We start from the raw sequence: 12,720 nt of genomic DNA on the forward strand, positions 1-12,720 counted from the left end.
AATTATTGCAATATTTTTGAATTTCATTATATTTACACTTTGAAATAAATTAACAGAGTTTATATAAAGGATTCATAAAAACTTATTTCTGGATTTATATAAAACTTATTTATTTGATTTTTTAAAAAAAATTTGGATGCTAATAACTGGACTAATAACTTTGGATGCTTTAAACCTTTATAAATTCTTTTTTGTCTAAAAGGAAAAAGAAGGGAGAAAAGGAATTAAAGCTTTATTATTAAAATTTAGTTTTTTCATCAAAATAAAATAATATGAAAGATTACTCGTACTAACTTCTCAAATTTTCCCAATGCGTATTTCCCCACCCATCACCTTTTTACTTTCACTTTCCAGCGAACTCGAAGACTCATAACGGTCCCTCACCTCTATACATCCTGACAACACATTCCCACTTTAAGGTCAAAACCACAAACAAAAGACATCACTTGACCTAAGGACATGAGAAAAACCACTCTTAACTTTCATTTATTGTTATTGGACCCGGGAAACCATGTGGTCAGATTGACTCTAATGACGTTTATAAAAGTCCTGCAAACGTAACGCAGCTGGATTTTCCTCCAGCACATATTTCTACCGGTTTCCCTTGTAAGCGGATGTTGGCTTTTCGCCAGTCTTCCAGATGAGCGTCAGGTCAAAGGTAGCAGAAACTCTGAGTGCGATGGGTCGCATCTGGTCGCACTTGCGCCACGACGAGACGGATCGGGAGCTCATCATCCATGTGACAACGGGCGACCGAAAACGTGCTGGAACCGATGCTAATGTGTGGCTCATTCTCTACGATGAAAAGGACCAGGCCACCGACACACTAAAACTTAACCGGACTCTCAAAAATGACCACGAGAGAGGGGCCACGTGCACCTTCTTTGCTTGCTCCGGCAATGGTTTCGGACAACCCATAAAGGTAAAATTCTACTAAAAAATTTATTTAAAATACAAGTCATGATAAGCATATCTGTGATACAATACTTTATTAAACGCAATTAGCTCAATCGTGAATTATGCCTAAATCAGTCTTTCGATTTAGTTTCACTTTGAAGATTTTAATGAGAAAAGGATCGGCAGATCATGTCAACTCAAGTATTTTTAATATTACTGGAACGACAAGAAACTGCTCTAAACAATTTTATGTATGAGACGGTGCAATCTAGTATGATCTGTCATCTTTCACTTCTTCCTTCATAGAGTACTGTTCCCTTCAACATGTTTCTCTCACGTCCACATGGTTTCAATAGGCATGGTTTGAAACCTCTGAATAGATTTCAGTTCATTTTTTTTTCTGTATAATTCGGTAGAAATAGTTTAAATGAGCTTTCTTTGGCTTTTTTTGGTGTTTATGACAATTAAGAAAATCTTATTTCCTTAGATTTTAAATTGCTTAATTTAAATTCCTTAACCTTTTTTCCCCTTGACTCTCTCCAAGTTACGTGCTGCACCAGTCTTACTACTATGCTGTTGCTGGTAGCTTTAGGGGTGACTTTTAAAAACGTGCTGGAACGAGGGTGAAAAATTGACTATCTATAAAATAACAATGTAAGTAAATCTTGCTCGAAATGTTTTCCAATGCATTTTGGTGACCCCTGACAGCAGCATATGGAGAATTGCCAATTTAGATTCATTTTTTTGTTTTATATCTCTTCCTTTGACAAGCAACAAAACACTTGAAAATAAAAATGGGTAAAATATCACAAAATTTTATTTTGGCTGTAAAATTTTAATCTATTTTATTTTTTGAAGTCTTATTTAGTTTAATATGAAATTCTTCACATAATTTGATAAATGTATGATATTTTTCATAATATTTTACTCTTAATTTTTAGCCAGAATATATTATGACATATCCTGCACATAATTTGAGAATTTGCACTTAAATTTTTGGGATTTTATTTTATTTCGCTTTTATTTTCTTACTTCTTTCTTTCTTTTAAAAACTTGAATTTATCTTTTCATTGCCTATACCAATTTCAATATATAAGTATCAAATATTTAGAGATAAATTGTAAACCAATGTAAGCTGCTATGCTGTTTAAATTAATGCAGTCCTTCATTTCATGAGATTATTTTTACTATGTAATACATTGGTTGCATTGCAAATATAATATGTTAATGGGTCAATATTTAAAAATAATTTAAGTTGTGATTACAACTAAATTACTTAATTCATAGAATAAAAGGAAATATTTTAAACACGCCTGAATTTATATTTTTTGCATAGTTGCAATCTATATAAATCGCCTCAGTTGATGATAAGATATGTTTTTTGAAGACATTTAATTAAAAATTTATTTATGTGGTTAGTTATATGATAAAAACAAATAAAGAACTTTTATTTTAGTATAAAGCGATATTTATACATGATCACTTTTATAATCCACTAATTAACATCCTTATCCATAACTTTTATATTGCACTCTTAAAGATTCATTTATATATCATAAAATTCAATAACAATTCGCTTTTTCAAACATAAATTGTGCAAACAATTATAATATAGAGACAAATAAATAACTCATATTAGTATAAAGTGAGAAATTAAATCAAAAGTCTAAAAAGGTACAGATATAAAACTAAAAAACTTAAAATCATTTCTTTCACGAGACCTTTGAAAATATTTCTATTATTTAATTTTCGAAGATGCCAGAGGTGCAGAAAACTTTCTACTAGATTCAGTTATTTCGTAAATATATATATGTACTTACACAAAATAACTGCATCTTGCTGAAAGTTTTCTACACCTATTCTAATATATAAAGATTTAAGAAGTGACAAGTATTTTATGAGCATGAGTGAAGTAAGTCAAAAAAGGCAAAAATTCAAAGTTAAAGAACCTTAAAATTATTTCAGTCAAGAGATGTTTGGAAGCCTGTTTTAACTTTAGGAGATGCCAGAAGTGTAGAAATCTCTCAGCTAGATTCCTTTATCTCATATACATAAAATAATAAATTAAATACTTCCAACAGCTCCATTTTTAAAATTATTTTATTTCAACGGAAGAAGAGCTTAACGATAAGTATCACATTTCATGAAGATAGTGAGAGAAGGAAAAGAGAACCAGATTACACATTTTTTTTAATGAAAAGGTCATGGACAAAGCTCATGAAAAGCATTTTACATCAGCAAGGCTGATTTCTGGTTAATTTTTTAAAACTGAAACTAAAGATAATGTTTGAATTGAATTTGTACAGGCATGGGTTACTGAGTTTATCTGCAGTGACCAGACTTCCTGGATCAATTGAGACAAGCAAGCATTTTGATTGTTTGCTTTGATTGAAAAAATGTCCCCGTCTTATCTCGAAATTCAACAAAATGTCTCAGATTTTCTAAAATATTATTTATTAAGCAAGTAACTTATATTAAAGGGAAAAGCTTAATTTTTAAAAAAAATTAATAAAATTAATAATTTAATTTCAAAATTTTTCATATAAAGTGATTATAAGTTCCGAATTAAACGGGTCAATTCTAATTTTTGGCTTTTTCTCGCGGATTGAAAAAGTATTTCTGATTTGAATTAAATATAGCGAATTTGCTCGCTTATTACTTAACAAGAAATAGTTCATATAAAAAAATAATTAACTGTATTTAGCTTTTAAAAAGTTAGATTTTAATGTAACTCTCCTTCCTAATTTTCACGATATTTCGAATACGGTACCTGTGATATGAACGATATAAATGAATCAGATTGAAGAAAATATGGTAAAAGTATTAGCGAAATTTATTATATGGGATAAATGATCTCTTTTTATCTTTTCAAATAATTAACTATTTAATTATTCCTGAACTTCATTTTTATTTTTACTTTTTTTTGTATATTTCTGGATGTTGTCCATCACTAGTGCATCTATCCTTTAACTTGTTACTTAATTGATGTTCAGAAATTTAGTCACCGTTTCGGTCAATCACAGAAAAATAATTTAACCGAAGATTTTATCACATGCACATTTTGGAAAAATCTGGAACATTATTGAATTTTTCTTTATCGTTACTTTTTTCTGAATAAATATACTTTCATTTAACAATGTCAAGTAGTGTAATTACTTAAATGTTTTCCATCGAGCTCTAAAAAGTTGCGTCAAAGCATTCCAAAATTTGATGCCATTGGTGTTTAAAATGAAACTTAATTGAATCCTAAATGGTTAATGTCGTACATTTTAACGGATTAATCTACATACGTGTTTGCAAGATATTTATAAAGTTCTGAACTTATTTCAAGGTAGCGTTTAATTGCGACATTAACATGAAATCCGCTTGCCATGATCGATGAAATAACCCTTTCAAGATAATTAACTTCAAGTAATGAAGAGTGGAATATGGTTTGATTGTAGAATAAGCTTCCTTCTGAGAAATTGCAAGGGATAAAATGAAACACTTTTAAGTAATTACTTGCAGAGATGGAAGCGGCTTCACAGTTATGCCATTGGACGTTAATTAAAATGCTAGCTCAAACGAAATACTCTGTGTAATAGGAGCTGAAATCTGAATCGCACTTTCGGGAAAACATTCTGACGAGAGGAGAGAATTCTGAGGAAACGATAAAGAGCCGAGAACTTTCATTTGATCTTACATAACATTGGAAAATATAGGGTGTTGATGAGGTGCGTTTAAATTTTCCTTAAGGCAATTTTAGTTTTGGCTTATAGTTAGGTTGCTAGTTTAAAATCACTTTCGGCTTATACCGTAGCTTAAATGATCTCCACTTAAAAATCCTTTCATCCGAAACATTCGTTGAGATCTCAAGATTTGAAAGCAACTGAGAATAAAGAATATACAGAAAGAATCAGTATTTTTTAATTTGGATCAATCATAAAATTTTAGTTGTTTATTCATTTCAGTACTTGTCACTATCACGGAATAAAATGAAAGAAAACTTAAAATTTCCTTCTGGGAATTACAGTGACAGTTTTAATCAAATTCATTATTAATTCAGGTTTCAATATTTACATCTATCTTATAGGCTATGTGATTAGTTATATATTTTATTGAATAGTTTATAAATTAAACAGAGTTCATTTTAAATGATGCATATAATTTTTCATTTAATTTGTATATTTGATAATTTGGAGAACGCGCAGTAATATATGCTACCTTAAGTTTCTTTTCAATGTAAATTAAAATATAATTATACTATTGATTATTTATGTTTGCATTATTCAAGGAGAACGATGAGTAGTAAATATCAAATTAAAAAAATTGTGAGACGGCACTAATGGAACGTATAAATACTATCAATTAAAGTGTCAAGAGCTCTCGTCTTATCTGACGCAGCTCCTCCTTTCGATTGTTTGTCCCACTTTTACCCCATGTTTGAATTGAATATCCCCGATTGTCCCACTTCCGATTTATTATTAAATAACTCGCATTAAAGAGAATTTATTAATTTTCGTCAGTATTAATAATGGATCGTTTCATTTTCGATAGTATTAAAAGTGGCAGATTAATTTTGGTTAGTATTGGAAAAACGAGAGATTAATTTTTCTTCACATTAAAAAGATTGATTAATTTTCGTTTTTATAATAAAAGAAAAAATTAATTTTCGTTCGTATAAAAAAATCGATTAATTTTCTCTCTAAATAAAAAAATATAAATTTATTTCCCTTTGTATTTAAAAAAAGAACAGATTAATTTTTGTTTGTATTAAAAAGATTTGTATATTTTCGTTTTATTTCATTTTTCTTGTTTTTTAAAAAATAACTAATTAGACAGCATTTTATTATTTCTGATTTTTACATTCTTTTCCCTTAAATTTTAATTTATTTGAATTTTTCCCAATTAATTCTTTTTTCCAAAAAGCATCAATAATTGAAGTTTAAAAAATCTGATAACTTTATGAGCATTGAACGAATTATTGTTTTTCACAGTAATTCATAAAACTACGATTTTTTTTTACAAGCAATGGTGATATTATAAATCACAAAATCCGATTTGTTATTTCCACATATTTGAATAAATTAGGAACACTTTGCTTTATTTCCTTTAATTACATTATAGAACTGTTTTGTTGAAAAATGTAGGAAAAGTTTCGAAATTTTTATTGATTTTTTATCAAATAAAATTTATTATAAACTGCAAAAGTTTACCACTAAAATACAACTGCAGATGAAAAAAATGTTTCATAGGTTAAAAAAATCTATTTTTTAGAATGGGACTTGGCTAATTAGAAATGACGGAACCGTAGAAGTTCGATTTACGTAACAATTTTAATTAGGAAAACTGGGACTAAAATTGAATACAACAAGAAAAACAACAAGTTTTAAATTAAAAATGATCAAAACTAAAACTAATCAAAATGAATTCTAATACGAAGCTATATATCATCAAAATGAATTTCAAGGAACCAATGAAAAAATTTGGAATTGCCAATGAATCAGAATAAAAATGTTCAAATAATCTAGGTGCAATTTTCGTTGCAAATAGCAACGTTTTTTTTTTTTTTTTTTTTTTTTTACAAATCATTAGATAGAAGTAGCGATAAACATTTGAACATGGATTATGGGATAGATTTTATTCTTATTAAAGGTATTTAAAAATTAATTTCTAAGCATTTTAATGCACCAGAAAAAAGAAAATGCATATAAAATAGAACGAAAACTCGATTTTACTTCTATTTTTTCTTTTTCTCCTTTGTTTGAGCAAGCGCTTATATTTTACATTAAGCTTTATTCTGAAACACAATTTTGCAATGAAAGACCAAAGAACACGTTTGACTGCTTTTGAGGATGGACTGAAGGTTTTCACCTTCATTTTATAAAAACAAAGATTTTTGCGCAACTCTTGATAATTATCTGCTTATCATTCGTAGAAATCTCCGTACATTTGAATCCCCTCTAATCTTTGATAATATTTATCTCTTCTCAAATAAGTTTTTGGAAACGTCCGAAATTCACGGCTTTTTATACTGTAGTTAATTTTGAAATTTTCAAGCAATTTTATATTAGGTAAATATTTAGCTTCATATGCGCTTATTTTTATCTATTCCACCGTTTTGCTTTCTCCTATCCGTCGTAACACAAGAAAAAGTCATCAAGCATCGTCAAAAAATTCGATCTCGAGTATATGAGAAATCTGCGTTTTACCCTTAACCTTCCTGAGTTCGATGAAAAGTTTATTCCTGCTATATTTATGTCTCGTTTCGAAGCTTACTAGAACTGTTTGGAGACGGAACTCGCAATTTTGAAAGACGGTCAGACGATGAGGATGTCATGGGAGCCGGCGCCCTTTTTCCAGCTTCGTGCCAAGCGAACGGAAGGTTATTTGGTCTTTACGGATTGCATGTAAATCAGACCCACTTATAGGGGAGGAGTTCAGTGGAATCGAGTTTCGAATTTGGTGTACTCCGGTCCCTACGGCGAAACTTTACCCTCAGGCCACCGCCACCGGAGCTTTTCTATTTGTGAATACAATAATTTTAAAAAATGAAATAAGATAATCGGATGACATTTGGCATACGGTCTTTACACGAAAATATTGGATTGCTACCCATTATTGACCAAATCAGTCCAAATGAAATCTGTTTCTCTCTGTTAAATTTAAATTCGCATATTCAGTTTCGAATAAAGAAGTGTACTGAAAATTTCTTTTTGTTTATTATGAAGTAATATATTTATATATACTGTACCACATATACTTTAAAATAGTTCATGTTTCACGAATTTGAATGTTTTTAAATTCATCTAAAATATTTGTTTAATAAGTTGCCAGCAAATGGAATTTTTATTTCTATGAATTTCAAATATTTATAAAGTGTTATTTGATTTAACATTTATTTAAGATTTAATTAAATATTTATAAATTTAATAAGATAAATATTTTTATGTATATTTTATTCATACTGATAGAGGCAAACTCGTCTGAATTTGAATGAAAATGTAGGAAAGAATATGCCTTTAGTTTGAAAGCCAATTTTCAATAATATTGCAGCAAGGGATGCTTTAGTTTAATGCTAAATATTTCTCCTACCGGAATAGATGACCATTTTCTGCATTGAGTTGTTCTACTTTTCAGAGAGACAATTAGTTTAAAATTCCCATTCATTGTTTCACTAAAAGCAATTTTAGTTGACTTATGGTTTTCCTTTACGTGAAGCTATTCAACAAGCAGAAAGGTTTCGATCAGAAACTTCTGGGACCTTGTTTCAATTCCTTTAGAAAGATCCATACCATTCATTTCAGATGAAGTCGAACATTATGAAAACTTTATGAAACTGAGCTAAACTGCTGTTGAACTAGTATGGAATAACCGTGAAACAAGTGCGTAGATTACAAGTGAAGGTGATAATGTTTTATCTCGATATATTTTGATAGATAGATGTCTCGTAAATGCGAATGGTCCTCATTATTCTCAAATGTGCTCAGTTGAAGAGGTGATTACCTAAAAGCCCAATCTCATAACTTCCTCACCAAACCAGAAGCCCCGTTAGCCTATGGTAAGTCTTTGCTTGGGAACAGAAGGATTTCATTTTTCGAAACCGGATTTTACTAAATATCTGTCACGTGTGATGACTTGGTTGTCATTACATCTGATATCAAATGTCAAACGTCCGTGGACCGCGCGTAATGTGGAAGTTTGTAGAGGTGACGGTTGAGGCATCATCCTCATCACTGACCACAGTTTAAAATTAAGTTTCCAAAATAGCCCTCGTGTTGCTTCAAAAGGGGTGGTTAATATAACTAAAATAAACCTTAACAATAATGGACCAAGACGGCATATTAGCTGCCCATAGACACGATAGATGCGGCCCATAAACAAGAAACGGCTATAAAATACATCCACTCATAATTCTAACTCCATTTGATATAGGACAATTTGCCGAAGCCTTTTAACATGTGATATCGAATGACCGCACTGGAGTTATTCTCTCCCTGCTTAGTAAACCGAATAACCTGAATAACCTTCGTAACAGCATCACAAACGAAGTTATTAAGGTGAAATCCTAATGGCCATCACCTATCACTGTAGAATTTTTTCATAGAAGACGCGCCCGTCTCGGAAGTGGAGGTAACTCTATCTCACAACATTAATGCACTTGCACTGGGAGTGAAAACTAATCACCATACCAGAACCTTTTCATTCCCATATCTGAGGCTTCCTAAATATTGTATATCTAACATTGCGAATATTAAATCTATTAGTGTTTATGTTTTTATGGATTGGAATATCGGTTCCCTTGTTCTTCTTGCAGTCGGATCCTATCACAGTTACTAAATAAGTTTCAAGCTTTAAAACTGAGCTTCAGTCCAACCTATCAGCCTTTTTATGTTATATTTAATATTATTTTGTAATGTTTCAGGCTGAATTCTGGCGTGATTCTTTCGGCTTGGGTCACAACTGGTTCCTTGAGCGAATTGTAGTGGAGGACAAAACCCACGGTAGTGAGCACATCTTCCCCGTTCACAGATGGGTGCGGCCAGAACGCCACTACATTATCTACGAATATGACTGCTGCTTACCTCAGGAAGATGAATTTCAGGAACAAAGAAGAACAGAACTCAAAGAATACAGAAGGTTATACCAGTATGAACAACACGTCGTAAACGGACCGGTTCAGGTAATTATTTTTAATAATAATGAATTCATATGTTTGAAACATCTTATCGGATTTATATGAAGCAACGTAGAATTGCAGTTAGTTTTGAAAATATGGGGATTAAAACAACGAGAGACGTTTATTTGTTCTTTTCGGATATGTAGATTTTTTCAGTTGAGAATTTGTAATTCAGCTAGCAAATTTTTAATGAAAATTTATTTTGCTGTGGGTTTTATTCATTCTCACATGATACATACCAAATGCACTGTATCAATTGAATTTTGAAATCGATTGCGCTTTATTTTGTAGGAGGAAAACGAATGTAGCGTCTTGGCACACCATTACATTCACAGCAAACACGTAAACCAAAGTGCTATTTATTGTTAGGTGATATCCACAATTAAGTTTATCATGTGATTCTGACGTCACATGAATTCATTGGTAACAAAATAATTTTCAAATTGATTTGTCTGCTCAATAAAAAAATATTTAAATTCCTGGAATTATTTTTTCTTTACCAAGCCTATTTCAGCACTATTATGTTGTTTCAGCTCAGCTCAAGATAAGTTTCACATTTGTGATAGCTGATTTGCATAAAATATTTTTCAACGCTTTAAACTTTCACACTGGAAAAATGGTAATACATAAATGTGTAAAAAAATAAAGGAAAAGAAGAAGGAGAAGAAGTATATATATATATAAAAATGGGTGCTTCATTTGACTAAGTAAATGTTAATTAATAAAAAAGACACCTACATTTTTAAAGCAAAATATAAGACGTAAAATTCAAAGTAAAACTACGATAATTTAAATTAATTATTACCAAAACCTGCATCTTGGTAATGGAGTCAATTTTCGTAGCTCTTTCTGTCCTCATTCTGATGGTAAAAGTCGTATCTCATGCCCTTGACTTTATGCTGGGAGGATGCTGGACGATCCGCAACGAATTGCGGAGGTCTAGAAACAAAGACTCGATTTCGGGACTACAGGATTAGGGGCTTAATAATCTTTTAACTTTTTTGCATACGAAATATACAAATAGAAAACACTGTAATCATTAAAAATTCGAACTCGAGATTTCGACGAATCTCTACGTTTTAAACCTGAGTCCGAAACACACAGTTTTGGAACTATGTCTGTCTGTCTGTGAACTCGATAGCTCAAAAACACTTTGAGCTATACGGATGAAATCTGCTATATGGACTTATCACCACACCTGCAGATTTTTAGCAAATTTTTGCTTGCATATAAACGAAATAATTCTAAAGCGCAAGGACTCAAATAAATGAAATTTGATATATGATTTTGTGAATACAAATGTAGTTTTTATGTTAAATTTTGGTTTTAAGCAGTCGGAAAAAAGGCGTATAAAATAAATATTCGATTTTTGGATACTTGTGTATTAACCACATGACAAGGGTTAACCGCCCCAAAATTGCCAATGATCGCATGCTAAATGCAGTAAAAATTTTAGCTTCACGTTAAAGATCTATATTTCGCAACTATTGTCCGCCAATGCCGCACAAGACAATCGCGGCCTTACCCAAAGTCCATAACAAGAAGAAGGTGGGGGAAAGTATGCGAGAAAGTTTTTGGGGAACCACTCCCCTTTATTCCATCAATGATTTGTCAAGTAAAGCGGTTTTGGTCCGAGGTTATATCATCGCGTCAAGCGTTGTCTTGCAGTTGTGGTTTAGAAATTTGGAGAGGATGTCTCATCAGATATTTAATCCGGTTTCAGTTTCATATTTTGAGAAGTAGTCGAAGGTGGATCTCATGTGCTTCAAAATAAAATGTTGATCTTATTGCACTGGATTATGCGCAATTAGGTCCAAAATAGTTCTTGACGTGTGTCACGTTAGTATAAATGAATTCCATTGAAAAAGTTGTTTTTCGCAATATACCATGGTGTTATATTATGACACAGCTAGTCTATAGATGATAACGCCATTTCCACCTAATAATAATCCATTAAAACGTCATTCAATATCACTCATCAAGTGCAGAAAGATTAATTACTTTTCTTCCTCATTTTGCTCAAAGGTCAGGAGGTCATTTGATGTGTCATTACTTCCGAGAGAGTGACAATAGATGAATGTTTCGTGTAAACACGAAACATAAGCGAAGTATTAATAGGGCGATTAAAGACTAATCATCATTTCGTAATTTTATTTTTTCTTCCCATTATAAGCGATTTTTTTTATATGCACGTCAATGCAATTCTAAAAATTCGTCATTCTTTCTTTTTCCCAAAAATTACATTACTGAAAATTATAAAGTCTTTTTGGGACACAGTCGCTTGTTATTTAGTAGGAAAGCTCTCAGACATTGAGAAAGAAAGGAATTTTTATATCAATTTTACAAAAATCGTTGCAAAATCATAATATGGGATATTAAAATCTTTTGAAATTTTTACAAATATAAGCTCTTCTTTCGCAGCTTTATATATTTAAAAAATGTGAGTTTTGAGTAAGATTCTTTGAATGGTTCATACATATTTTGCTAAAATAAACAATTTTTACTTTCTAATAAAAGAAGTATAGAAAAAGTATCGTAGTCATCAAAAAAATCGAACTCGAGATTTTGACGAATCTCCGAGTTTCAGTGCTTTCTGATTTCGGAAAACAGATTTTTTAACATTATGTATATTTTCTGGCAGCCTGTCTGTGAATACAGTGACAAAATAAGGCTTTGAGCTAGATATAGGAAGTATGGTATATGGACTTGATTGGTGGATACGATCAGGTTGTACTTTCGCATGCATTCAAATTAAATAACTCATAAATGCAGTAACCTAAATCAGTGGAATTGAGTACGTTATCTTATGACTACAATTTAAGCTCCGCATCAAATTTTGACTACAATAGGTTAGAAAAAAGACATCCAAATGCCTATTCACCCCAAAGATCTATATTTCGTAACTATTGTTTGCTACTGCCAAGCAAGGCGTTGGCGGCTTTACCTAAGCCTATAAGAAGGAAGAAGGCAGGGGGGGGGGAGAGGGATAATTTATTTTATTGGAAATATGCGACAAAGTTTCGGGGAGATCATTCACGTTGGTCATTTGTAAGATGTCTTTTATCTTGATGCAGTGTCTTTTTCTTGACATATGGCATTTGTATGTAAAATGAAGCTTCTTTAGGTGAGGAGCGTAGAATTTGCTTTAATTCTCTTTTCCAATC

At 31.2% G+C, this 12,720-nt stretch overlaps 1 protein-coding gene across 1 annotated transcript in view; it reads left to right on the plus strand.

Annotated features, from left to right (window-relative positions):
• The first annotated feature begins 560 nt into the window (after positions 1–560).
• Positions 561–12,720, plus strand: part of LOC129960253 (allene oxide synthase-lipoxygenase protein-like) — an 82,821-nt gene continuing 70,661 nt past the window's right edge. Inside the window, exons 1-2 of the mRNA XM_056073531.1 lie at positions 561–922; positions 9,302–9,559. Coding sequence (XP_055929506.1) covers positions 641–922; positions 9,302–9,559 — 540 coding nt within the window. The 5' untranslated portion in view covers positions 561–640. The remainder of the gene's footprint in view (positions 923–9,301; positions 9,560–12,720) is intronic.

This window comes from Argiope bruennichi, chromosome X2 (assembly GCF_947563725.1).
Source record: "Argiope bruennichi chromosome X2, qqArgBrue1.1, whole genome shotgun sequence".
NCBI lineage: Eukaryota > Metazoa > Arthropoda > Arachnida > Araneae > Araneidae > Argiope > Argiope bruennichi.